Source organism: Lampetra planeri, chromosome 7, assembly GCF_965212315.1.
Source record: "Lampetra planeri chromosome 7, kcLamPlan1.2.h2, whole genome shotgun sequence".
Taxonomy (NCBI): Eukaryota; Metazoa; Chordata; class Hyperoartia; order Petromyzontiformes; family Petromyzontidae; genus Lampetra; species Lampetra planeri.
In genome coordinates this window covers 13,388,654-13,414,858 of record NC_136113.1, presented here as the reverse complement: position 1 = coordinate 13,414,858, position 26,205 = coordinate 13,388,654, and the positions used below count along the sequence as shown (strand labels likewise).

Sequence of the window (26,205 nt, the reverse complement as noted above, 5' to 3'; positions counted from 1 at the left end):
GAATTCGGTTTGCCAGTAGCAGCCAGTTGCACCGCACTCCTCGCGTGCATCCCGTGCGAGATGGCAATCCCAAGGCGGAGTTTCCCTCGTGGTGTTTTTGGGTTTTTTTATGACAACTCCGGTTTTAATTTTCGTCGTGCCACGGGACGGTGGCATTTCCGTTCAGCTGACAGAGCCATCCACCCTGTGCCGGCGAGCGGTCCTTTGAAAGATGATGTGAAAATAACCGCTTCTCAAGTCGTCAGCTCGCCGAAACTTTGCCGTAGCCTCGCGAAGAGCGCTCACTTACGTGTCGTTGGAAACGACAGGAGCAAAACTAAAATCACTTCTTGGAGCTGGGGATTGAGGCAAAATAAGTTGAAACCCCGTATTTAATGCCGTCATTTGTATGCGCAGTCATTGGCGACTGGGCCGGTATCGTCATAAACTCGCTGCACTGGAGAACCCGGTTTAAACGCGGTTTGGTGGTTGCACATCCTGGATTCGAACCCAGGCTCTGGGCGGTGCAAGGCTCGGTGCCTCTGCCCCCGCCTTGGGTGGCGCCCTCCGGGTGATTTGTTTACGCGAGCGCGGGAGATATTGCGCTGCTGCTTCAAGGGGATTATTCTCGATGGAACAAAAAACCCCCAGCACGCTATTGCTGTTCTCTGCAATAAGCAGCGCTGCACTGGGCCCTGCCAGGAGCTGACCGAGACAGAAAAAAAACGGAACTTTTTAAATAGTAATTTATTTGCCCTCCTCTCCACTTGGAGCGAGTGAAGTTATTTCATTTATAAATGGTCTTCCACGCTGACTGCAGTTCTCTGCTCATGATCAATATATCCCTGCTCAGTGTTTCTGCGCTTAGCTCGATTGTGCTCATTGCTCACGTGTACAGATTGGACTTCAGTGGCGCGGGTGTGGGCCACTGTGGGTGTCCGCATGCCCCCAACGTGTGGCGAGATGTTAACTACCTCGCCTGGTATACAGGACGTCGTGGGTTCGATCCCGACCCTGACGCCTGTATATTTATAGTTTGCATGTATCTCTCTCTCCCCGTGGCCGCGTGGATTTTTCCACCGTGTCCTACGTTTTTTCCCTCCACATATAGAATCAACATGCATTTGGGGTATTTGGCTGCTATACTTTTCCACATGATAATCCACTTCGTTGAGCTATCATTTGTGGCCTGCTCGCTTCTGAAAAAGAGCTACATAGCCTCAGTAGGCCTTACAGTCGTCTCAATACCAAGGCAGCAGTAGCCATGCAGTAGTGAATCGAATTATAATAATTGCAGTAGAACTCTCATCTGTGACGCAGTGGGGGGTTCACACTTCGCGGATCCTATCTGTAGTCTACCCAGTAAAACAACTGCGAGTACGATGCCCCCTACTTCATCAGTGTGCCTGAGCCTCTTGTCTCACAGGCTGCCACTTATGTCACACGCGGGACACCTATCTAGGCCCGGCACGAGCCTCACAAGCGTGAGCGCTCAGTGCGGCCAACGCTGCGCAGCCACCCTCGCCTCCCAATCGCCGGTTTTCACACTTTCATCGAGTGCTCATTTGAATTAAACTTGGGGGACAGCCCCGGACCAGTTCAGCCGTCGCTCGCCGCGACACTTGAAAACCCAAATTGATCGCAGATGGCTGGAGTCTGGATTCGAACCCAGGGTCTCGGCAGTTGCTGACTTTGTGGCTCTGATCCCCTGAACCACCCCCGGCCACCTCCGCCCATCACCCTTAATGCGAAGCTTTCCGTGGAGCTTTCAGGTTGCGCCGCGGGCCGTTTGGCGTAAAGTCCGACGTTTTGCTTCATGTGCCAGCGGCTTGGCTTCTTTGTATGTATGTTAAACTTCTTTCGCACCATACGTAGCCAACCGTGCTAGTCTGGAAGTGCGGAGGAAGGACAACAAACTGAACACAAAAAGCACTTGTTAAGAAATTAGTTTTCAAAAACTTTCCTTGAAAGTGCATAGCTTCAGTGGCTTCCGAATATCGGAAGGAAAGAGCGTTCCAGACGGGCTGCAGAAGCGCACCTGAAAGCGCGCGGTGCTGTGACCGTCTTCGGGAGCTGAATTCGGCACAACCACTGAAACCTCCGCGGTCGTACTTTTCGTGAACGCTTGCATCAGCTGGGCGCCGTTTTCTCTCTGGCTAAAAGCCCCCCGCTGGGTCCGTGCCACGCCGCGCTGCTCGTGCCTGCCCCCCCATCCCCCACCATCCCCCCCCCAATACGCTCGTTGCCCTTGCCCGTCGGTCGGGATGAACGAGACATCCCTCGTGCGCCACCGCCCCCACCGCGTCCCATGGCAGCGCCGCTCGGGTGATTCACCGGGGTGGGGGCGAGGGGACGACGACGACGACGAGACGCGTGAGCGCACTTTTAATTCGGCTAATTGAGCCGCGGGCATCAGCGTTCTATCCCGGGGGGACAAAGTCTACCTGCAAGGTTGGCGATTCTCGCAGCCAGCGGGCGTTCTCGCGCGCGCGTGCGCCGTTTCCGGAGAGTGGTCGCGCTGCGACAAAGATCCCCGCGACGCACTCCGAGCGCGCGGCACACCGGCGGTTAGCGCTCGGTGTTGGCACAGCGGTTGGGGCGCGTCAGCTCCTCGCAAAGTCGAATTGCGGCAGTAGTCGGCGTCGTTGTCAGCATCGTCCGAAGCCATCATCCGCTGCTGGATGATGGCTTCCCCGCACCGTGTTTGGTTAAGTTGCTGTCGCTGAAGACTGAACTTGAAGATTTGTGTTTGCCGTGTTTATAAACGCGCGTGCTGGTATATGCGCAATGGTACTCCATTTCAGTCTGCAATACAAAGAGTTCACAGTTCTTTGCCAGTACATTGCTGAATAAAAGTCCTCTTTACGTACGCATGTACGTTGAACTACTTTCGCCCCGTACGTAGCCAACCGTGATGATCAGAGGTGCAGGTTGGGCGAGGGCCAGAACCAGTTCTGATGTAACTGGCCGCTGGTGACAACCGTGGCCAGGAATTGGACTCAAGTCGCTGGCTACGCAGCGTCGTGCGCTAACCAGTGCACAACAACAACACTAATGTCCATTATGTACCTGGGAAAGCCTCGTCGGTGGTGCAGAGTCTTTTCCAGGACGCACCTGCCATGGGATGATTGGCCAGTTCCATGAATGAGTGTTTGTATGTATGTATGTATATATGTATGTATATATGTATGTATATATGTATGTATATATGTATGTGTGTATGTATATATGTATGTATATATGTATGTGTGTATGTATGTATGTATATATGTATGTATATATGTATGTATATATGGGGAGCGGTAGTGTAGCGGTTATCACACTTGCGCTACAAACCCGGTGAATCCAGTTAAATCCCCGCTCACGCCAACACCAGTGACGATTGTCTGAACCGGTCTTGGGCCACTACCAGGTCGAATTAGCCTCAAATGACGACGACGATGGCGCTGATGATGGCGATGATGATGACAACGATAATGACGACTACCCATTACCCCTTGCGCTATCCCCGCCCTCCCCCCTTCCCGCACCCCCCCCCCCCCCCATTCCATCCCAGCACCGCGAGCGTGGCCGCCCTCACGGATGGCGTAGCGACCGCCGCGATGCACATCACCGCCGCGGTTCTGATGAGCGGCGCGACCTGGCTCAGCGTGGCGGCGGCGGCGGCGGCAGCGGCGTCGGGGCCGTGGGTCCGGGCCCCGCAAGTCCTCGAGGCGGGAGGGGAGCCGGCGCAGGAGTCTCCTCTCGTGCCGTTCGTGCCGGCACCGTCGCACCCCAACAAGTCCCAGGAGTGCTTCGGCACGCTGGGCCGCAGCTCGGTGCTGCAGGGGACCCCGTTCGGCGGAGTCGTCGCCGTCCTGGGCATCAACTTCCTGCTGTGGATGGTGCTCGCCGCCCCCCAATGCGCACGCACGCACGCGCACGCACGTACGCACGCACACGCGAGCCGCCTAGCCACGCTGACGTGGGGCGTGAGGGGCTAGCGCACTGCGCCTCGGAAATCGCCGGTTCGATTCCATCTCCTTCCAACGGCGGTTAAAATATTGGGAGCTTTTCTTAAACAGCCACCCACCCCCACTCCCTACCCGGCAGTATAGTTTCGCACACGTGTGCGTGATCCACCAACCCTTACCGTCGAGTCGCTGGAACAGAGGCACAAATGAGTCCTCTAGACTTGGTGACCTCTCACCTGGTTCAAATTGAAGTTCATTGACTGTTACGTAACGCGTCGCACCTGGGCCAAGTCCGTTTAAGTTGCTGTCATTACAGACTACGCTTACAACTCTGTGGTTGCCATGGTCATAAATGTGCATGCTAGGATGTGTACTCGTACACTCTTATACTCTGTATTATTCAAAGTTCACAGCCCATTGCCACTGTGCTGCTGGGTTAAGGCATTCTTCCTCCACCGTGTCAGTCATGGGGGTTGTTTAAACCTCACCACGCTGGTCCACGCGGGTTGGTGAAGGGGGAAGCCCAGTTACCGTTCAGACATCGCTCGCCACTTCCTCTTTGTACGGCTGATGTAGACGCAGAGCAACAACGGCAATCTCACGTGAAGGTGGTCAAGCCCAGGTACCCGCATCAGGAGTAGCGGAGGAATGCATCGCTGTGTTGTCTCCCTTCATATTTGCGTTATCATATGATGTCTGGTCTGTTCTGGATGACCACAGTCGCACGCTGGAGAGTTGTTAATTTAAAATCTTTGCATCCGATATCCGCATCTGCCATTGCTGTGCGGATGCGATTTAGGGTGGACCATGAGCTTCGTGGAAAATGAAAACCTGGGCGCTTTGGGTCTTTCACAAGGCGTTTGTTTGTGAGTTCTTTTGAGCTCCATTCAGCTTTCTCAACTTCATTGGGGGTTGAACTCAACAATGAGAGTTCCTCAATACATGGAGGTGTTTGAGCTCGATGATTGCATCAGGAGTGGTGCGTCGCTGTGACGATTGGCCCCCTCCTTCGTATATATGAAGTCGGGCATTGAGTCGCTATTTGATCCACTGATGTTTTTTGTGCAGCGTGCCAACCACTTTGCCAACCGTGCTTACAATTTGTAGACGGTTTAAGTCTCATGTTCATCGCTTTGTTCCGTGATCAGCAGGAGGCCCTGAGTGATGAAATGATGCAACAATCCACAATTAAGCTACAACAAAATTCCGCAATTAATTGGAAGTTTGGCGAGGTCCTGCGGAAACGAGGGGTGGTCTTCACAATCAACGTTTTTGGGTTTAGATCGCGTTATTTATAAATTTGTCGTAACCCTCCACCACCCGACATGGCCAATCAGTAAAAAAGTGTCACGTTGACAAAAGACAAATAGTTCACTGCTTTAGCCCACCGGTGTGTTGAAGCGTGAAACCACAACATTTACAATTTTAGTAGTACGACGTTTCGCTGGTAATTGCATCCAGCATCATCGGGCAATTTGCCAGTTGCTGTCATTACAGACTCAACCATTCTGGCGAATTGCCCGATTATGCTGGATGCAATTACCAGCGAAACGTCGTACTCAAATTGTAAATGTTGTGCTTTCACGCTTCAACACACCGGTGGGCTAAAGCAGTGAACTATTTGTCTTTTGTCAACGTGACACTTTTTTACTGATTGGCCGTGTCGGGTGGTGGAGGGTTACGACACATTTATAAATAACGCGATCTAAACCCAAAAACGTTGATTATGAATAATATTGGTCGCGAAAGCCTACGTGTTAAACTGAGAGATGGTCTGCCGGCATGACACAAACGACGCTGCTGGTTTAGCGCTGGGGGGCAGTCGGCTTGTTGGGGCGGGGGGGGGGCTTGGGGGAAAGCGTTGAAGACAGCGGGGGGGCCCGAGCGGAGAGATTTCACCGAGTCGGTGCAATTACCGTCGGCAACGCTCGCCTAATCTCGGCAACGCTCGCTTAATCTCGCTAAAAGGCTGCTGTAGAAAAATGCGCGGACGCGCGAAACTATTGGCAGGCAAAGCAAAGTGACGGCCTTATTAACGTTTGGAAATTAGCACCGTGCCTGCCCCCCCCCCCCTCGCCACCCCCCCCCCCTCCACCAACACGAGCTCCCGCGAGTCGATCGATCACTCCGACGTGAACGCCCTGTGAGCCCTGCCGCTTTCACGAATTAAAAAAAAAACGCGACAATAAATCGACTCCACTCCCCCAGCAGGTGCATCGTGCTGCCGATGCATATATCAACAAGAGTCACGAGCCCTGACACGCAGAGATTTGTGAAACGTACAAATCTACTGCGCTGCAAGGTTTCCACGAGATGGCAGCGTACGCCAAGCGGATTCCTGTGCCCATCTGTGCGGAGATTTTGCGTGCAAAAAAACCTCCGCGGTAGAATCTCCTGTCTGCTTGCTGAAGACGACGCGTATGGAATAGCCCTGTCTGACGGTTCCATCTTCCCTTCGCTCTCTCCCTCCCCGTGCTGCAGCTCCTCCTGCTCTTGTTCTCCGTGCTGCGCAAGAAGGCGTGGGACTACGGGCGCCTGGCGCTTCTCAACGACAACGATCGGTGGGGGGCCGGCACTCCGTCACGCGGCGTCGACCGTCTGATTTACTGAACACGAGTCCACGTGGCGTACTAACACCGCACTACGGCTGATCAGTCAGATACAGCCCACGACTTAATTTCACATGGCCCGTGACCATGTTGAGGCCTGCTGCTTCGCAAGAGGCTGCCTAATTATATATTTTTTGCATTTATTTTGTATCCTCACATTGAGCTTTTGTGGGATGTGTGGATCGTCGGACGTTTGTTTTTGTTGCTCTTAATTATGAAATCACCGCCCACTTATTTTGTTTTATATTCATTTTGTCTTTCATTTAGACCCTTGGTGCATGGCCGCTGGAAGAACTACGAGTATGTTTTCCATTTTTATTTTGACTTTAATTTTTTCAATGACATTTTTGCCCGGCGACACGCACACAAGCTGCTCATCTCGCCCGTGCGCGCGTGCACGTGTGTGCACGTGTACCGCCATCGACACGCGTGTGCGGCGTGTCGTGTGAGCTGACGGCTGCGCTCGTAACACGCACACGTGCTTGTGCGTCTGCGTGAGTGAGTGTATGGCGAGTGCATTAACGCCCATGGCAAACATTAGTGGTGAGTAATATCCGAACGGGTCATGGGCCTCACCACAGCTCGACTTCGCCTTAAATGCGTATCTGGCACGGTGTGTAAATGTCAGTAGTGGGGAGACAAAGGCGGCCGGGCGCGGTTCTTGCCACACCACCCCACGGTGCGCCGTACCAGCGGTAGCAGTGGGGGGAGGGTTGCGGAGGTGGCGGGTGTCGTCGTCCTCGTGTGTTCACGTGTCTGCGTGTGTGTGTCTGTGCGCGTGCGTGCAGTTTCCACGGGGGTCTCTACGAGGAGAGGGGTGCTCGTGAGCGCCTGGACTCCCAGTACAGCATCACGGACTACGAGAGCAAGGACAAGGTGCGGTGCGGTGACGACGCTCGCGCGCCCTGGCCCCGACTTAAACCATGAATCAATAAGCAATCGGAGCCGTCTGGAAATGGAAAACGGGAGCTCTCCGACGTGTCGTCGGAGTCAGAATCAAGAATATTTGTTTAGGCTGGGGGAATCCGATGAGCCGTGAAGCTCTTTTTCACAGACGCCCAGTAGGGTTGCACGAGGTCGCGCCGCGCGTTGACCGCGCGATGTCCGTGTGGTTCGCTCCGCGTGTTGGGTGGGGGGCTTCTAAAGGAAAAATCCAGTTCCTGAAGTCGCTCCCAGCACGTGCAGCGGAACGTCGGACTTGGCGCCGAACAGCGCGCGGTGCGAGCTGACATCGCACCAGGCAGCCAGGCAGGTAGCAGCACAGCTGCCACAAAGCTGTGCAGCAGTATGGAAAAAAATGGATTTTCGTTTTTTGTTCTTTTCCGTACTGAATTATCGGGGTAATGATTTACCCTCATTGCAAAGCAATTCACTTTCGCGATTCAAGGTTTTTCGTTCAATGCAAGACTCAGACTTTGGCCCAGTGATCAGCGCATCACACTATCGTGAACCCGGTGAGCCAAATTCTCTTCCTCGACCGGGGCTAGCATCGGTGGCTGTGAATATCTTTGACCTCGTAAATGTCATTGGCTTCACTTTCGTGACCGAAATCATCGCGCTCGTTATAAATCGTCGCCCCCTCATCGTCATCATTATCAGCATCATTATCCCCATTATTGATTGTATCATCATCCGAATCATTCTTGTCCCCATCATCATTCTCATCATCATCGTCGTCGTCGTCGTCCGTCCGTCTCTGTGTGGTAATCACCCCTCCCCCCGTCGTGACTCCACGTGGTGTTCCGTTCGCTCCGAGTCTCCGAGTCTCTGGAGCCTAACGCGTCGCTTTGTCTCTTCCAGAGGTGTGGACTCGAGTCATGTGACTTGGACTCGAGTCAGACTCGAGTCATGAATTTGATGACTTGCGACTCGACTTGGACTTGCATAACAATGACTTTGTCCCACCTCTGGTCTCTTCCCCCCACCACAGGGTCTGTGCTCCTGGCTCACGGCCATTTTCCGCATCAAGTGAGTTCACCCCCCACCCCCCCCCCCATCTCTGCACCGCCCTGCGAATCGCAACAGACGGATGCCAGGGCTGGGAACTCGGTGTGTGGGTGATGCCGGGTAGCGTTAGCGTCCTGCGCTGCGACGCCGGCGACCCTAATTCGATTCCCGCTCATGGCCATCGCCGGTGACGATTATCTGAACCGGTTCTGGGCCTCCCCTAGGTCGACTCAACCTCAAATAACTACCTGGTGCGGTGTGTAAACATCCCCAGTGGGGAGACAAAGGTGGCCAGGCGCGGTGTTGGCCACCCACCCCCTCGTGCGCCGTGCCGGCCTTCATAGGTGCTCGCTAACAGCACTTGCCCCAACAGTCAAAGCTATACGGGTCTTTGTGCTCGGGTGTGGGTGATGGATGTCGGGTCCTGAGTGTTTGGCGATGAGTGCCGGGCTCTGGGAGGACATTGACGAGCCGTGGTTGTTAACAATAATACTTTCAACGGGGGGCACGGTATCCGCTCGCTCTCCCGAAGAGTCAGAGGGTGCTAGGGAAGACGTTACCCACGGCCGAGTCGCCACGATGAGTGGAGGAGCGGTGGCTGGGAGATGACGGCGGTGAATTAATCAGAGATGTTGCAGGGGGGGTCCCCCCTCCCTTCCCCCCCACCCTTGCACATCCTCAGCATGATACCACACCAAGAGGCAGGGAGCAGGCATGAGATGGCCGAGAGAATGTAATTTACAGCTCTTAATCCACTGCTGGATGAAGGCCTTCCTTCACTCGTGAGGCTGGTTTTTCACCCTGCTAAATGCATTCATCAGGACAAATATGAAGCGCGTGCACGTTTATGCCCTGCTTGGGAGTAGTTTACGTTCTTTGGAAAGATGTGCACATCTTTATTCATTGCACACATTTCAACAAAGCAATTATTTTGAGTAAACGCCGCTCGCTCGAACAACTAGGCGACTGGGCAACCTGCTCAACGAGACCCGATGCGCGCTCTGTCTCTGCCCCGTCCCTTCCACCTCGTCGCTCCCTCCGTCCCCTCGTCTCCCGCTCGCCCAGGGATGACGAGGTGAAGTACAAGTGCGGCGCGGACGCGGTGCACTACCTGTCGTTCCAGCGGCACATCATCGCGCTGCTCGTCGTCGCCAGCATCTTCTCCCTCGCCATCATCCTGCCCGTCAACTTCTCCGGGAACCTGCTGGGTACGAGCGACGACGTGTGACGTCGTGTGATGACGTGTGATGACGACGTGTGATGATGACGTGTGACGATATGTGACGTCGTGTGACGACGTGTGACGCCGTGTGACGTCGTGTGACGACGTGTGATGACGTGTGACGTCGTGTGATGACGTGTGGCCACGAGCGATGCCGAGCTACGCTGAGCCAACCGGGAATCTCTCTCCAGCTTGCTGCTGCTGTGCCCGTTGTTTTAAAATCGTGAACAATGGTTTCAGCGTGCGAGGTCACGGTCACAGTCACTGCTCGGGTTCATGTTGTTGTTGTTGTTCCTGTTTGTCTAGGCGTTCTCACCAATATCTGTCCTCACGGTGTCACGTAGCTGTTGTTACTGTTGTCTAAAGTGAAGGTGCGGCGATAGCGGTTGCCTATCGGTGTACGTGCACAAAATGCAAAGCCTGCATTGTGGAATTATTGTATTGGTCAATGTCATCATTATCAACGTCATCGTTATCATCGTCGTCGTCGTGATTGCCACCGTTGTCATGGGTATCACGAATGTCGTGGTGACGTCCCAATTAACGCGCACTCTCTGTTTATCACATTTCACAGGGAATTCCCCGACAAACTTTGGCAGAACGACCATCGCTAATCTGGAGGCTGGGTACGTACGAGGGTGCTTAATTGAGGGTGGCTGGCCGGGTGAGTGGGTGGGTGAGGGCTTGGGTGGAGAACTACGTGACTGGGTGAATGGTTGGGTGGCTGGGTGGATGGATGGGTGAGGAGGTGACGTGGATGGTTGGCCAGGTAAGTGGATGGATGGGTCGATGGATGGCTGGTTGGATGGGTGGCTGGGTGGATAGACGGTTGGATGATCGGATGCGTGAGTGTTATAAGCGAGTGGGAGACGAGGAAGGGCAAACACTGCCCGCTTTGTTCTCCGTGCCAGGGACGTGCCCCCCCCCCCTCTCTGTGCCCCCCCCTCCCCTGCTCTGCCACGCACACACGGAATGCGTTAGGCCCGGATTAGCTGTGCCTCGGCAAGCGGAATGCTTCGGAAAATAACTTAAAGTTTAAAACCCGTAAACTCGAGCCTCTGCGAGCGCTCTTCTTGGCACTTGTCACCGGGAGGCTCTTTTACGAGACGCCGATTGTAAATCCATCGGTACAATAAGCCACTGCAGGCGGGAGCGGAGCCGCGGTGGTTAGCGCACTTCGCCAAGAACCTGGCGACCTGAGTTCGACTGCTGGCCGCGGCTATCATCAGTGGCGAGTGACATCTGAACCAGTCATTGTGTGCCACGCCTCAATCAAACAACAACAACAACAATCCATTCTCATGAAATTGAATTAAATTACATAATTTTTAAAGCCGAATAAGTACAACGATACATTTTCCATGCGGTCATAAGAATCGGTTTTTACCCTTTCTGCCAATAAAATGGGAGGTGAAGATGTTCAAACACCAAACACCAAACACCTTGCTCCGAGGAGTCAAGTCTGTATTCGTACTCGTGGCAAAAACGTGCGAACAAAAAGTGGCTTCCTAATAATGTGGCACCAACTTTGGGGGAGCCCTGCGTGTCCCTGATCCCCCCACTGATGGTAAATGTCCCCCTCACGTGCACGCGCGCGCGTGTGTGTGTGCGCGTGCTCGCTAACAGCACTTGCCCCTACAGTCTGTTAGGGCTATACAGGGGATCTTTGTCTTTGTTGTGCAGGGACCGGCTGTTGTGGCTGCACATCACGTTCGCCATCGTGTACCTGCTGATGACCGTGGGGCTCATGCGCAGGCACACGGCCTCGCTGCAGTACGCCGAGGAGGAGCTGGTACGTGAGGGGGGGGGAGATGGAGGGGGGGAGATGGGGGGGGGAGATGGGGGGGGGAGATGGGGGGGGGAGATGGGGGGGGGGAGATGAGGGGGGAGGGAGGTGGGTGGAGGGAGGTGGGTGGAGGGAGGTGGGTGGAGGGAGGTGGGGGGGGGAGGTGGGGGGGGATGGGTGGGGGGATGGGTGGGGGGTGGGGGGGATGGGGATGGGGGGGGGGGATGGGGGGGGGATGGGGGGGGGTGGATGGCGAGGGGGGGCTTACCCTGACCGGAGTCCTCACAGAAGCTAGCTGGGTAACTGGCTACACGGGATTTATTTTTGGGTAACAAATGCACGTCGAATTGAATTGAGATTGCAGAAGCAGTTCAGAAGATGTATATTAGATAGCGACAGCGAAGAAGGTGGGAGCAACGAATACAGAAGAGTAACAGGGTTAATTTAAAGTTGATCTAACGCTTCGCTTTGTGCTCCTATGAATGCAAATTTTTCGGCAGAATATTATGTAAACCTTAGAGGATATTAAAAGCGGATTACTTTTAGTGCTCCGAGTACAGGAGGATCGTGAGAAGAGTATGAAAGTGAGAGCCATCTCTTATTTTCTGGATTCTGTAACCGTAATAATAACATCAACAACATCAACGACATCAACAACAGCGCCACATGAGGGCTGTTACCCACCGATTCCGTTGATCTCAGCTGGTCCCTGCGCTCTTCCTCCTGCCGCCGCAGGTCACGAGGACCATCTTCATCCTCAACATCCGCAAGGACGTCACGGACGAGGGCAAGATCATCGAGCACTTCCAGTGAGTGGTGGCCAGGTGGTGCCGCCCCGGGGGGCTTTTAGGTGGTCAGCACACTGAGCTACGATCCAAGCGGTCTTGCACGTGCGTTGAACTTCTTTCGCACCGTACGTAGACAAACCGTGCTAATCGTCCATGGATAGATAAATGGTGAAAATTGGTTTCGGAACATGCCATGGACGGCCCATAAGTTGACTCCTAGTGTTGCGTGTTAACAGCAAAACATTATCACCGAAAAGACAACGGTGGCCGGGCGCGGTGCTGGTAATACCACGCCGACTTTAATGGGTGCTCGCTAACAGCACTTGCTCCTAAAGGCTATGCGGGAGATCTTTGTGTTTGTGTGTCTGTGTTCATGTGTGTCTGCATGTCTATATTTATTTGTGTGTGTGTGTGTGTGCGGTATTTTAGCGGTTAGCGCGCTGCGCTACGAACATGGCGACCCGGGTTCGATTCCCGCTCACGGCAAACACCAGTGACGATTATCTGAACCGGTCCTGGGCCTCTCCTAGGTCGACTCAGCCTCAAATAAGTACCTGGTGCAATGTTTAAACATCGCCATGGGGGAGACAAAGGCGGCCGGGCGTGGTGCTGGCCACTCACCCCCTGGTGTGCCGTGCCGGCCTTTATAGGTGCTCGCTAACAGCACTTGTCCCTACAGTCTGTTAAGGCTATACGGGGGATCTTTGTCTTTGTTTTTCCTACATGCGTGTGCGTGTCCCGTGTGTGTCTGTGTATTCATGTGTGTGGGCGTGTTTGTGTATTAATTTGTGTGTGTGCGTACCTGTGTGATTGTGTGTGCGCATGCTTGCGTGTCTGTATATTAATGTGTGTGCGTGCGTGTGTAACCATGCGTGCACAGGGAGGCGTACCCCTCGTGCAAGGTGAACCAGGTGCAGTTCTGCTACAACCTCTCCAAGCTGGTGCGACTCGACCGCGAGCGGTGAGAGCCTCACTGGGGGACCCGCCCGGCACCGAGAGCACCACCACCACCGCCACCCGCTCCAACCTCACTCTGCCATGCAATCCGGAGCAGCAGTTGCACATCGGGAGGAGGGGTGGGGGGAGTTGCGGGGGGGGGGGGAATCGCCCCCCCACCACCCCCCCAACCTTGAGACTCCAAATAAAAGTAGTTTTTTTTATTGATGTTCACCAGAGGCAATTAATGAAATGGTTGCTCTTGTTTCGGGACCAGCCCCCTAAAGATCCGCCTGTGATCCTAAGAATGCGACGGCATGAAAAGTCCTTACTCCAGCAGTGGATTAACAGTGACAGCGGGCGATAATGACGAATAATAATTTCAATTTTCCGAGCCTCAAGACTTACTTTCAGGGGCGGCCTCCATTGGAATGTTTGGCCAATTACACTCTCAAGTGTTTGGCTCGGTGGGCGCGTGTCCTCGGACCGCTTGTGAGTGCGCGTCTGGGGAGATGCGTCGCGATGCTCCCCACGATCGAGGCGGCACAGTTTCGCTTCCGAGCCGTGCGAGTTGCCAAGTCTCATTCGTCACTGCCTGGGGCCCAAGCTCCCTGGGGTCGTCTTCGAAGCCAAGAAAGGGTCACCGTGATCGCACGCGAGCGGCCGCCCTGACGTTCTCTCTCCACGTGCTTCGACTCTGTGCCGCTTCTCTCGCCACGTGACAATCTCCGATAGCCGCCTCCTCCTCGAGGTTAACTCGGCCTAAAACGTGTTCCCGCTTCGGAGGCTTTGCGGTCGACGACGTCACCGGCGTTCAGTACAAACAATCTCAGATTTCCGGGGGGAAAAGGGGACGTAGACATGAGCGTTATTTTATTAAACAACCGACAAAAAACAGGACTCTTTAATATCCCAGGACGACTTGCAGACTTTCCCTGGACAGGTGCCTCAAAACCATGACAGGTGGCAACCCGAGGCAGCGGCAGTGCCGCTCGCCTCACCGTGCCCGTGCGCGGGGCCTTACTAGGCGCTCGCTAACAGCGCTCTGACCCCCGTCTCGTCTGCCCGCGGCGCAGGAAGAAGGTGGCGAAGGCTCTGAAGTACTACGACGTGCGACCCGAGGGAGAGACCATCGACCCGCGGCCGTGCGGCCACCTGTGCTGCTGCAAATGCTGCGGGAACCACCAGGTGAGCGGTGGGTGGTGGAGAGATGTCAACTGCCTCGCCTGGTATACAGGAGGTCGTGGGTTCGACCCTGACGCCTGTATATTTGGAGTGTGCGTGTCTTTCTCCCCTTGTGGTCGCGTGGATTTTCCTCCGGGTCCTTGGGGTTCCCCCCCCCCCCCCCCCCGCATTTAGAAACGGGCATTGAGAGCATTTGGCCGCTGTAAATTTCCACAAGATAAGCCACTTCGTTGAGCTATCATTTGTGGTCAGGCCGCTTCTGAAGAAAGAGCTCAATGGGCCTTACCTGGTAAAGTAAAACATATTTAGTTAATGGGTTTATATTAAGCATTGCAGTTCAGCAAATAGTCACCTGGTCCCTTGTACAGGCTCGTCCTGGTTGATAATAATACAATCATCATTCACAGCTCGTGAATTATGATGTTACGTGCCGTCCGTGTGCGCGCAGGAGGTGGACGCGGTGGAGCACTACAAGGGGCTGAAGAACTCGCTGAGCGCCGAGTGTGAGAAGGAGCGCAGCAAGGTGCGCTCACAGCCGCTCGGCATGGCCTTCGTCACGTTCCAGGACGACCGCACGACGTCCGAGTGAGTGCCGCACCACCACCGCCACAACGCCGGCGCAGCCACGACACCGACACAGCCATGATGCTGCCACCGGCACAACGCCACCACGACACCGCAACAACACTGACATGACCACGATGCCACCACAACAACGACACCGACACAATGCTGACACCACCAGAGCCAACACCGACACTGCCACCACGCTGACACCGCCACTACGTCGACACCGCCGCAACGCCAACACAGTGACACGGACACCACCACTGGCACTGTTGTGCTCTCCTGTTGGGAGATGGGCACCGTGGTTGAGTGGCCATCATGTGCCGTGAGATAAACGAGTGGAGGCTGGCCAACAGCGGGAACAGTACGGTTGTGTACAAGTCATTCGGCATCTTGGCACAGAAACACAACGTGCTTGTGTAAATGTTGTCGGTCGAGATAGGCGTTCATCCAGGCAGCGCATTAAGAGGAGAATGATGACAGTGATGACCGTGATAATTTACTGTGACGCCAGTGAAGTCTGGCCGGCCACACCGATCACACAACCGGGATACGCAGTCGGATTCCCACCATTGAAAACAATCGTGGTGTTCATTTACTTTTCCTTATGATGATATGCAATTTCTCGCGGCTCAAGTATCATAACGTTCAACATCGGTTTTAATGATTGAACGCGCGCCGTTCCGCGTGCACTTGTGATTTGCCTCGAGGCGCGTGGAACTTCCCCCCACCCGGAGAGGTTTGTGTGCGAGAGCGGCATCGGTTGGCACGGTGCCACGGGTCCCGTGTGCCACGCAGATGTTGCTCCGTGGAATGAAGCCGCGTGTTTGTTTGATCCCTGTCCAACGGCGCTGCAGCATCCTGGCCGACTACAACTTGCTGCGCTGCTGGAGGAGGCCGCACGTGTCGCGCCTCTCGGAGGAGCTCGGCGCCAGCAGCTGGAGGGTGCGCTACGCCCCGGACCCCAACTCCATCATTTGGTACGCGCTCTGCCCCCCGCCCCCACACCCCCCCCCACCCCCCGCGGCTCCTCGTCAGTTTTATGTGTACGAGCTCCACACGCCGTCACCTCGAGAACCTCCGTCATCACGAGCCGTCGTCCGCCAACTGTGCTGATCCTCCTCCGATTAGCATGGTCGGCTACATATGGTGCGGAAGAAGTTCATTGTGCGTGCACAATCGCCACGCCAACAAACCGTCATCTCCTGATACCTCGGGTCGACAATCCATGGTATCCTTAATCGCCACGTCAATGGGCCTTGATCGTCAGGTCCAACAACCGTTGCTTCCAGGACCACCGGCTCTTGTTCTGGAAGTGCACAACTTTGGTCTGGAGATCCATAGGCTGACGGGACGAATTTTTGTAAAAAAAAAAATTAAGTGGAGAAATGCACTTTCTGTCTGTCGGTGATATACTCGGCACGCGCTTCATGTGCGTTCGTTGTGCATCGTAAGAGCGTCTCGCTCGGGCCCTGACAGCTCGTCTTCGTGACGTTCGTGTTGCTGGTGACCGCAGGGAGAACTTGCAGGTGCAGGGCTTGATGTGGTGGTGCCGCGTGTTCGTGCTCAACGCTCTGCTCTTCCTCCTGCTCTTCTTCCTCACCACGCCCGCCATCATCGTCAACACCATGGACAAGTTCAACGTCACCAAGCCCATCGAGAGCCTCAACGTGAGGCCCGCTTCCTTCCCGCCACCACCAGCCCCACGCGCGCCTCTCCTCCTCCCTCCGTTTGATTTCTTTACGGATTTTTTTTTCTTCCCCAAAGCTTACCCTGGCTATGCAGTAAAAAGCAGATATCACAGAGATATTTCGATTTAAAGTTTTCGTGACTGCAGGGATTCATCTTTCGGTAAAGTCACGTAGAAGGGAAATAATAAAATAATACAAATACAAATAAAACATTGTATTTTATTATGTTTTATTTTTATTATTTTATTATTTTCCTTCTACGTGACTCAAGAGATATCTCTAAGAACTACACAGAGTAGGTTTTTTTTATTATTATGATTGTTCCGATTGTTTATCTAGGAGACCATGACAGTGTCAAGCCTCATCCGAGTCTCGCAAAAAAAAAATTCAGGAGGGTCCTGCCACGTTTTTTTTTTTTTGCGGTAGGGGAGCGATGATTATTTTGTTGTGAACCCCAATCGACTTATGGGATACTTCCCACGCACCCTGCTACAGAGAGAGGTTAATGTCCGTCGCACGACGGTACAATTGATCATTCTCAGCGCTGGAATTTAACCGATTGAATCTCAAAATCAGGTTTAATGAGATGGGAGTTGTTTTGTGCAGTGGCCATTGGTGACCGGGCTGGGACCATCGACTTGCTCGACTTAAAGAACGTGGTTTTATTCGCTTGCGGCCGTCTGGTATTGGAACCCAGGTACTCGGCGGTGGCCAGCTCAGACCTCGAAGACAAAGATTTCTTGTATTGTAGACATCTACTCTACATTGTAGGCATGGAGCGATTCACTGCGCCCCAGCGATCCAACGAATTGTCGCGATTCGTGGTCACATTGATTCAAGAACCGACTTTTATTTTTGTTGTATTCGTTGCGCCATCTAGTGGCTAGTTACGATTCCCGGTCGCGACATATGGCCAAGAAGCTGCGGTCACGGGTCCGTCAAGGATACGTGTGAAACAGTGGCAGCCTACGGAGGGAATACGTCCAAGAGGACTTCCACAACGGAGATGGAGCGATGAAATTGGTCCGTGTGCGGGCGAGCATTTGACAACAGATCATTGCATCGCAAGATCATGAGAGATGGCGACGGCTGATGATGTACATGTATTTACATAAGAGGTGCAGCGGCAGCGAGATGTTAACTCCCTCACCTGGTACGCAAGAGGTCGTGGGTTCAATCCCGACCCTGACGCCTGCATATTTGGAGTTTGCATGTCTCTCTCCCCATGCTCGCGTAAAATATATATTTTTTATAATAGCATATACGGTGTCTGTATGGATGTATGTTGAACTTCTTTCATACCGTACGTCACCAGCCGTACTAATCGGAGGTGTTGCGTGGTCCACAGAGCCCAATCGTCACCCAGTTCCTGCCCACGCTGCTGCTCTGGGCCTTCTCCGCCGTGCTGCCCTTCCTCGTCTACTACTCCGTTTTCCTCGAGTCGCACTGGACCCGGTGCGCACCCTCAACCCCCCGTCCTCTGCTGCTCCTAATGTCCAGAAACTTGCTCCGCTCCACGTGCGCTTCTCTTCCCCTGGACGTGCGACGACGCGTCGATTGAAAAGCGATTGCTGTGCTCACCGATTCGCAACGCACACACGCGCGTCGGTTGTCGATGCACTACCTATCGGGACTGGTTCGAGTGAAGCCTGCAGCCGCCAGTAAAGGCGCTGTAGTCTCCGCTATGATTAAATTGTTCTGGAGTAGAATCTTGGCCACAAATCGTGGCATTTCATGGAATATCGACGTGGGTAAATCTGTGTGATTGGGGATCCATCTGGGCTCTGTTGTGTGCAGAATAATTGAAGGAAACTTTCATCAGCTCAACTGTTTTACCTGCGTCACTTTATTTTGTTCACGTATTTGCATGTACTGTACAATACATTTTATTCGTGCCATCAAAAATTAGACATGCCACAGCACTTTATATATCTATATAAAAAAACGTCTGTAAAGGTACAATTCATGTTATTTACCAAAAAATATATTTAAAATTAACCGGGGGTGAAAATAATATTTAAAACGATACTGCTGAAAGCCTCTACCTGCACCAATCCATCACGTATACGACGTGCTGATCTGTGTCCCTTCCACATCCTTAACGTACCGCAGTATTTTGCTCACGCGCCATAACCAACGGAATATGTACGCAAACTTAAGCAAGCCTTCATGTGGACATTCAGGAAACATTGCGACCGGTCAGACAATGTATGATTGTAAAATTGTGCTCGTGAATTGGCTAATAACACCTTCAATATATAGAAGACCACAGAGATTGGGGGGAGGGAATTTTTCACTGGTTGCTGCCTTTCCCGCTCGTCTGTGGTTCATCCTCTTGAGTCGTCCTCTCTCTCTCTCTCTGCGAGGGGCGAAGCGAAACCGCAGCGAGGCGTCGCGTTGCAAGTCGAAACTATTCCTTCAAATTATCTTAAAAATAATTTCGCGAGCCCGGCCCGTGGCTTTCGCGTTTGGGCTGTTTTTGGTTTGGCTCGCCGAACCTCGCGCGGCTGCTCCGTCTGACCTCGGGCACGTTTCTCTGTGTCCGCCTTTTCAGCTCGACCGAGAATCGCACCACGATGCACAAGTGCTACTTCTACCTGATCTTCATGGTTCTCATCCTGCCCTCGCTCGGGCTCACCAGGTCGGTGGGCCGCGCTGAGGTTGACAGCGTTTGTGCGTTCGCTCCGTGCGCGAGGTGGGGGGGCCTCGATGAGCCTCATCCACACGCTTGGACAAAAGCACGAAACGTTAGAATAACGCCGTGTTGCTTTTGCAGACTTACGTGATAAAAAAATTGGCAAACTTGTAAAAAAAAACCAGTGCTAAAATTAGTTTTCCTCGAAGTCTGCCCTCTGGCGGTGGAGGCATGCGCGCCGTCCCTTCCCGACTCTTCCGACGGCGTCATCACGTTGGACGTCACCTTGTGACCGCCAGGCGTCATCTCGCAGTGAAACGTAACTTCGTAATCGCGGAGGACAAACGACCTTTGTTATCAAGGCCCAGCGATGGCGAAACGGTGGTCAATCAGTAACTTCAACAGCCCTGATTTTCTGGCGTGCGACTTGCTGTACACACATTACAACGTTTGTGGAGCCATAACCAAACAGGGGTTTTATCAGCCATTTCCACTCATCAGGCAATTTTTAGCCACACAGCAAGTTGAGCCCGACACGAGTCATGCCACTTAACGGCACGAACTCCGCGCACTCTGACGCCACCCCCGCCACAGCCGACCGCACTCGCCGCCGCGTTTTGTCCCAGATATCACCCCACGAAGGAAAGGAACTTTCGTTCGTTTCACGTTGTCAAATTATGGGGCCTTTTTTTTCGACGCGCTTCTCGACAGCCGCATAGAGCGTTTGGCGTGGGCCCTGGAGAGAGGAATTAAAATTGCCCCCTCACCTCCGGTTCAACCCGCCCCGCCCAGTCTGTGGGTCCCCCGACCCCCCCCCCCGGTGCAGTTGCACCGCCTTCGCACGCTCGATAGCTACCGGCCGCTGCTTCTGAGCCGCGCGAGAGCAGCGGGGAGGGGGCAATGCCGATATGAGCCGGGGCCAATGCGTGTCGATGATGCCACTGAACAAACCGGCCATGTGGTCTCCTGTCTAAGAACGTCATGAAGCGTGCCACTCACTTTGAATGCATAGCGGAATAATAATCATTGTTTTTTTTTTAAGTGTACGTGCATCTCCCGCACACTGTTAGTCTAAGATGTCATGGTGTGTGTGCAGGGCAGGCATGCAAGTGTGGCGTCGTGGGTGTTAGTGGTAATTGCACTGCGTTTTAAACCCAGGCAACACGAGTTCAATACCCGATCACGGCTAACGTTGAGTGGCGAGCAGTATCTGAACTTGTCCTGGGCCTCCCCTTGATATGCTCAGTGATAAGTGAGTACCTGATTCAGTTTAACATCGACAAAAGCAGCTGAGCATTGTCAAGATCACACGCAAGCGCAGTGGTGACGGTTACCGCCACTGAGTGTGCGAATGGAGGCTGTTGTTTTACTTATGTCTTTGTGGTGTGTGTGTGTGGCCACTCTCTCACGTGTGTCGTCACAGCCTCAACGTGTTCTTCCGCTGGCTGTTCGACAAGGATTTCCTGGAACAGGGCTCGGTCCGTTTCGAGTGAGTACACGAGCGTTTGATCTGAATCCTCGCCGGCAAGGTGCAACGCGTCCTTCCCCCACACCTCCGATTAGCACGGTTGCCGACGTACGGTGCGAAAGAAGTTCAATATACACATATAAAGTCACATAGATATGTTCAAAGAAAATAACAAAAAATAACAAAAACTACGACGCTTCGATTCCAACACAAGAATCGTCATTAGCACAGCTATTTTTTCTCCTGATGACGATTGCTTGTGTTGCGAACGAAACGTCGTAGTTTTTCTTATTTTTGTTATTTTCTTTGAACCTATCTACGTGACTTTACCGAAAGACCCAATATTACACACATAGACTACTCACACAGAGTTGTCCTTCCCCCACACCTCCGATTAGCACGGTTGGCTACGTACGGGGTGCTTCAAACAATGTTAACACTTTTGAGAATTTGCAAAAATACCACGATAAATGTGCCTCCGGGCTCTGGAGACGATTCCAGGCGCGTGTTGACAATGATGACGAACAAGTGGAGACTTTTTGAAGCTATTAACATACAATTTGTTATCATGTTACAGTGTATTGTCCGTTCTTTTTCCCATTAAAAACGATAGTCTCATATAAGTGTTAAAACAATTTTAAGTACCCTGTATACACACACACAGACTACTCGCACAGAGACCCAAAGTGTGTTGTCCTTCCCCCGCACCTCCGATTAGCACGGTTGGCTACGTACGGTGCCAAAGAAGTTCAACATACGTACACACTGACATAAAGAAAACCACTCATCAGCTCCTCCAGTCAGTGCTGAGCCATTGCATGCTGGCACCAACACTTAGCGATGGGCGGTGGTCGTCGTGGTTTGTATTGAGGCTTGCCGATTTGTTATCAAACACCCCTGCCTCTTTCTCTCATCGCCCCCTCCGTGCCCCCCTTTCTCTCTAGCAGAAGCGTTGCACTGGGCCACTTGGCAATCGCCAACCAGCAGCAGCTGCCGCATCATTTCACGTTGTTGTTGCTTGTGTTGTAGTCGGCCTGTAACTTCCCACTGCTGGGCAAAGGCGTCCACCATTTTCGCCCATATTCCATTCTCTCCCCACTCAAAACTGCTCTAGAGGAGTTGTACACCCATAGCTGCCGCTGCAATTTAGTGGCCTAAAATACATTGTTTCGCTCCGGATGATCGCTGCAAAGTATGATCTGTGTTTTCATTTAGTGCGCTGATCTTAAAGGTGCATTGAAAAATGTTGATACTCCGACTGATGCTCCTACTGTTGTGGAGTGACTCATGCAGACAGCTATGGCTGCAGAGTTTGGTAGTACATGTTGTTTACGTCGTTTATTGGGAAAATTCGGTCACAGTTCCTATGACCTGTACTGTTTCATTGCTTTTATGGCTTTATTTTGGTGATTTTCGAAAAGTGTTTTTGGTTTGGCCATGTTTGTTTGTTGTAGTACAGAATTAGACTGATGGCCTTAATCTAAGTTGTCTTGTGGTTGTTGTTGTTGTTTGACTTGCATCCCACTGTGATTTTTGCACACAGTGTTGGTGTACGGTGCTTTTTCTGCAATATTTTGCTGTCTTTTCTTGGATTTTCTGTTTGCACATAGTCACTTTAAGATGTTTTCTTGTTCATGTTTTTGTTTTTTATTTGTTGGGGTTGCACCTGATTCAAGAGCCGAATGGCTCACAGGGCTACACCTAATACATGAACTTGAGCTGCTCTCGTACAGCAGTGGCCTCTGAGCTTACGCGACGTCGTCCCACCGCTTGACGTCTCTTCCGCTGCTTCCTTTTGCCTCCGCTCGGTTTCCACTCTGCAGTAGAAAACACATCGTCCATTTTTCATCGCCGGTTCTCAAGTTGATTTGTGCCCCCGATGGACGAATCTGACCGCTGCGCCCCCTAGTGGGAGACTGGGGTAGCAACTTCCAATCAAATCACAGACCTGAGTCACGCGTCTACCGAGGTCGTGAGCTTTGTCAGCCACTTGCATTGTTAATGAAGCTCACGTGAAGAATAAACTCTGTTGCCATTGGCCAGACAGAGCTCCGTTACTCTGCCATTGCCGCAGCAAGGCGCCACTGACGAATGCACTAAACGGGTTGCTCATAGTAAATGCGTTATTAGTACTTACCCACAGGTTTGTCCAAAATCGTGGTGCTGCCCATGGTTGTGTTCTCTCATCTCACCCGCTTGTGATGTCTCTGTCTCTCCCTGCCTGTCCGCGTCTTTCGCCTGCCACTCGGGACGATCGCTGCCGTTCCCTCCACGACCCCGCACTGCCGCCCGCTCCAGGTGCGTCTTCCTGCCGGACAACGGCGCCTTCTTCGTGAATTACGTCATCACGTCGGCGTTCATCGGCACGGCCATGGAGCTGCTGCGGGTGCCGGGGCTCCTCCTGTACGCGCTGAGGCTCTGCTGGGCCCGATCGAAGGCCGAGCGCAAGAACGTCAAGCAGGTGCTCACACGCAATTACCCGCGACACGACCGCCCACTGAGCTACGTAGCTCTTGTTAAAAAGCGACCCGACCAAATGATTGCTCAACAAGGTGGCATTACCACGTGGACACTTTTTAGCAGCTAAATACTCGCGTGATGTTGATTCTAAATGCGGAGGGAGAAACCGGAGGACCCGGAGAAAAATCCACGCAACCACGGGGAGGAAGACATGCAAACCCCAAATATGCAGGTGTAGGCATCTGGATTGAACCCACGACCTCCTGCATACCAGGCGAGGGAGTTAACATCTCGCCACCACGACGCCCCATGCGGTCGCAACAGCTGCCTGTCGCCCGAGCAGCTGCTGCAACTACCACAGCAGCATCACATTGCCCATCCGTCAATGCCACGGCTGCCGTACGTCACTCGCACAACCGCCACGGTCGTCCACAGGACTGACCACACCCGCTCCACGTCGCCTACGCAATTGCGATAACCACTCCGTGTCATTCGCCCATACGTCACCCACAAAACAACAACCACCTTCACGCCACCACCACCACCATATATGGCGGTGGCATGGCCTAGTGGTTGCACTTTCGCCGCTTGTTGCAGAAAGTTGACGGTTCGAATCGAGTGGCCGCTCAGGTCAGCACTGCGGTGTGTTCAGAAGCCCGTGGCGTCGCTCGCAAGAGCAGGTCACCACTGTGCGCCGACATCGTGGTCCAAATTTGAAAATGTACCCGCGAATCATTTCTAATTATACGTAGCAATCATCGCGCCCTACGGCAAAGACACTGGCAGGGCCCTCCCGAAAAAGAGTCGTGAGGCTTTCCTGGGTAAACAAGCACAATCATAATGTCACCCACGCAACCACCCTAACCATACGGCGATAAATATGGGACACGCGTGGTTATTATTATTATTATGGCAATCCGACTGCCGTGCCTCTCCCACCCGCTTCACCGCACCCTTTCCGACGGCGCAGGAGCAAGCGTACGAGTTCCAGTTCGGGCAGGCGTACGCCTGGATGATGTCCGTGCTCACCGTCGTCATGACCTACAGCATCACGTGTCCCATCATCCTCCTCTTCGGTCAGTGCCACCCACCCCCCCACCACACAGCCCCCCCTCCCCCCAAAATACTCTCGAAAGGGGCACCGTCTAGAGCTCCGTCTAATTTTGATTGCTTCGGTCGCTGGAAAGATTACTTGTACCAATTGCATCCGACGTGCACGATTTGAGATGAGCCGATTCTTACAGGCGCGACGATTTTTGATCCGCACACGCCGCGTGCTCGGTAAGCGCTCGCTGACAGCAGCCACTGACGGGCTCCGTGCTCTGCAGGCCTCATCTACATCCTGCTCAAGCACATGGTGGATCGCTATAACATCTACTACGCCTACATGCCGGCCAAGCTCAACCGGCAGATCCACTCGGCCGCCGTGAACCAGGTGGTGGCGGCGCCCATCCTCTGCATCTGCTGGCTCCTCTTCTACTCGGTGCTGCGTCTCGGTGCGTGCCGCACCCCAGCCTCCCTCCCGCCGCCGCTCACCACTGCCGCCGCTCAGCACCGTCGCCACTCACCACCACCGCCACTCACCTCCACCGCCACTCACCACCACCGCCACTCACCTCCGCCGCCACTCACCACCACCGCCACTCACCACCACCGCCACTCACCTCCGTCGCCACTCACCACCACCGCCACTCATCACTGTCGCCACTCGTCACTGTCGCCACTCGCCTCCTCCGCCACCTCCGATGCGAAAACAACTAAAATAATGCAATCATTGTGTTGCGTGTTGAGCTGTGTCCATTTGTGTGTGTGTGGAGCAGGAGTGTCGTGGTTCTCAAATCCATCTAGTAACTAAGTTTGATTCCGGGCCATGGCTAACATCAGTGAATATCTGAACAGATCATGAGGTCTCATAGGTCGACTCAGCCGTAAATGAGTACCTGATGTGTTGTGTAAACACCAGCACTGGGGAGGCAAGGTCGGCCAGGTGTGGCACTGGCCACACCACCCCCTCATGCGCCGTGACGGCCTTCACCGGTTCTCTCATAACACTTGCCCCAACAGTCTGTGTAGGCTACATGGGGGGGGGGGGGTATACCGTTGTCTTTGTCTCCTCCTCTTGTGCGCGTCGTCAACGCCGCAGGGCCCAGAAGCCACATCACCATCTTCACGTTCGTCGTGCTGCTCCTGACGGTCACCGTCTGCATTGGACGATCCTTCTTTGGCTACTTTAAGTACTGCAGCATCCACATCAACCAGGTGAGCATCAACACTGGCACCTGCACCAACACTGGCACCTACACCAACACTGGCACATGCACCCAACACTAGCACCTGCACCAACACTAGCACCTACACTAACACTGGCACATGCACCAACACTGGCACCTGCACCAACACTGGCACCTGCACCAACACTAGCACCTACACCAACACTGGCACATGCACCCAACACTGGCACCTGCACCAACACTGGCACATGCACCAACACTGGCACCTGCACCAGAAATCCACCTCACGTTTTGATTTCTGTGGGTTTCCGCAGAGCGCCTCCCGACAGCCTGCGGAGGACTCGATCTCGAACGACGGCGTTGCCTACGCGCCCTCCTCACCGGTACGCGCCGATCGCTTTCACTCCCCTCCCCTCTCCCTTCCACTCCCCCTCCGCTCTTCCCTCCGTTCCCCTTCCGCCCTCTCTTTGGCCCCGCTTCAGCTCCCCTTCCACTTTCCCTTCCACCCCCCCTTCCAATCCCCTTTCGCTCTCCCTCCACGCTCGCCCTGCCCCATTCTTGCAGAGGTCGCAACCGGGTACCCGATACCCGTACCCTACCTGATACCCGGCTACCCGTACCCAGCCGGGTACGGGTACCCTTTTGCGACCATGGTGTGGCCGAGTACGGGTACGGGTAGTACGTGAGTCACTGGTGAGTAACCGTTTGTCACTCATTTCCCAACGTCTTGTCTCTTCTCACAATTCAA

At 53.7% G+C, this 26,205-nt stretch overlaps 1 protein-coding gene across 1 annotated transcript in view; it reads left to right on the top strand.

The window, feature by feature from the left end:
• LOC144720012 (mechanosensitive cation channel TMEM63B-like) overlaps positions 1–26,205 on the top strand; it is a 49,084-nt gene that overhangs the window by 16,173 nt on the left and 6,706 nt on the right. Inside the window, exons 2-23 of the mRNA XM_078596428.1 lie at positions 3,536–3,863; positions 6,414–6,493; positions 6,809–6,841; positions 7,330–7,417; positions 8,472–8,509; positions 9,554–9,696; positions 10,285–10,336; positions 11,394–11,502; positions 12,232–12,305; positions 13,165–13,245; positions 14,297–14,408; positions 14,854–14,990; positions 15,830–15,952; positions 16,489–16,642; positions 18,012–18,118; positions 19,218–19,304; positions 20,722–20,787; positions 23,065–23,227; positions 24,197–24,302; positions 24,555–24,722; positions 25,370–25,485; positions 25,772–25,840. Coding sequence (XP_078452554.1) covers positions 3,582–3,863; positions 6,414–6,493; positions 6,809–6,841; positions 7,330–7,417; positions 8,472–8,509; positions 9,554–9,696; positions 10,285–10,336; positions 11,394–11,502; positions 12,232–12,305; positions 13,165–13,245; positions 14,297–14,408; positions 14,854–14,990; positions 15,830–15,952; positions 16,489–16,642; positions 18,012–18,118; positions 19,218–19,304; positions 20,722–20,787; positions 23,065–23,227; positions 24,197–24,302; positions 24,555–24,722; positions 25,370–25,485; positions 25,772–25,840 — 2,388 coding nt within the window. The 5' untranslated portion in view covers positions 3,536–3,581. The remainder of the gene's footprint in view (positions 1–3,535; positions 3,864–6,413; positions 6,494–6,808; positions 6,842–7,329; positions 7,418–8,471; positions 8,510–9,553; positions 9,697–10,284; positions 10,337–11,393; positions 11,503–12,231; positions 12,306–13,164; positions 13,246–14,296; positions 14,409–14,853; positions 14,991–15,829; positions 15,953–16,488; positions 16,643–18,011; positions 18,119–19,217; positions 19,305–20,721; positions 20,788–23,064; positions 23,228–24,196; positions 24,303–24,554; positions 24,723–25,369; positions 25,486–25,771; positions 25,841–26,205) is intronic.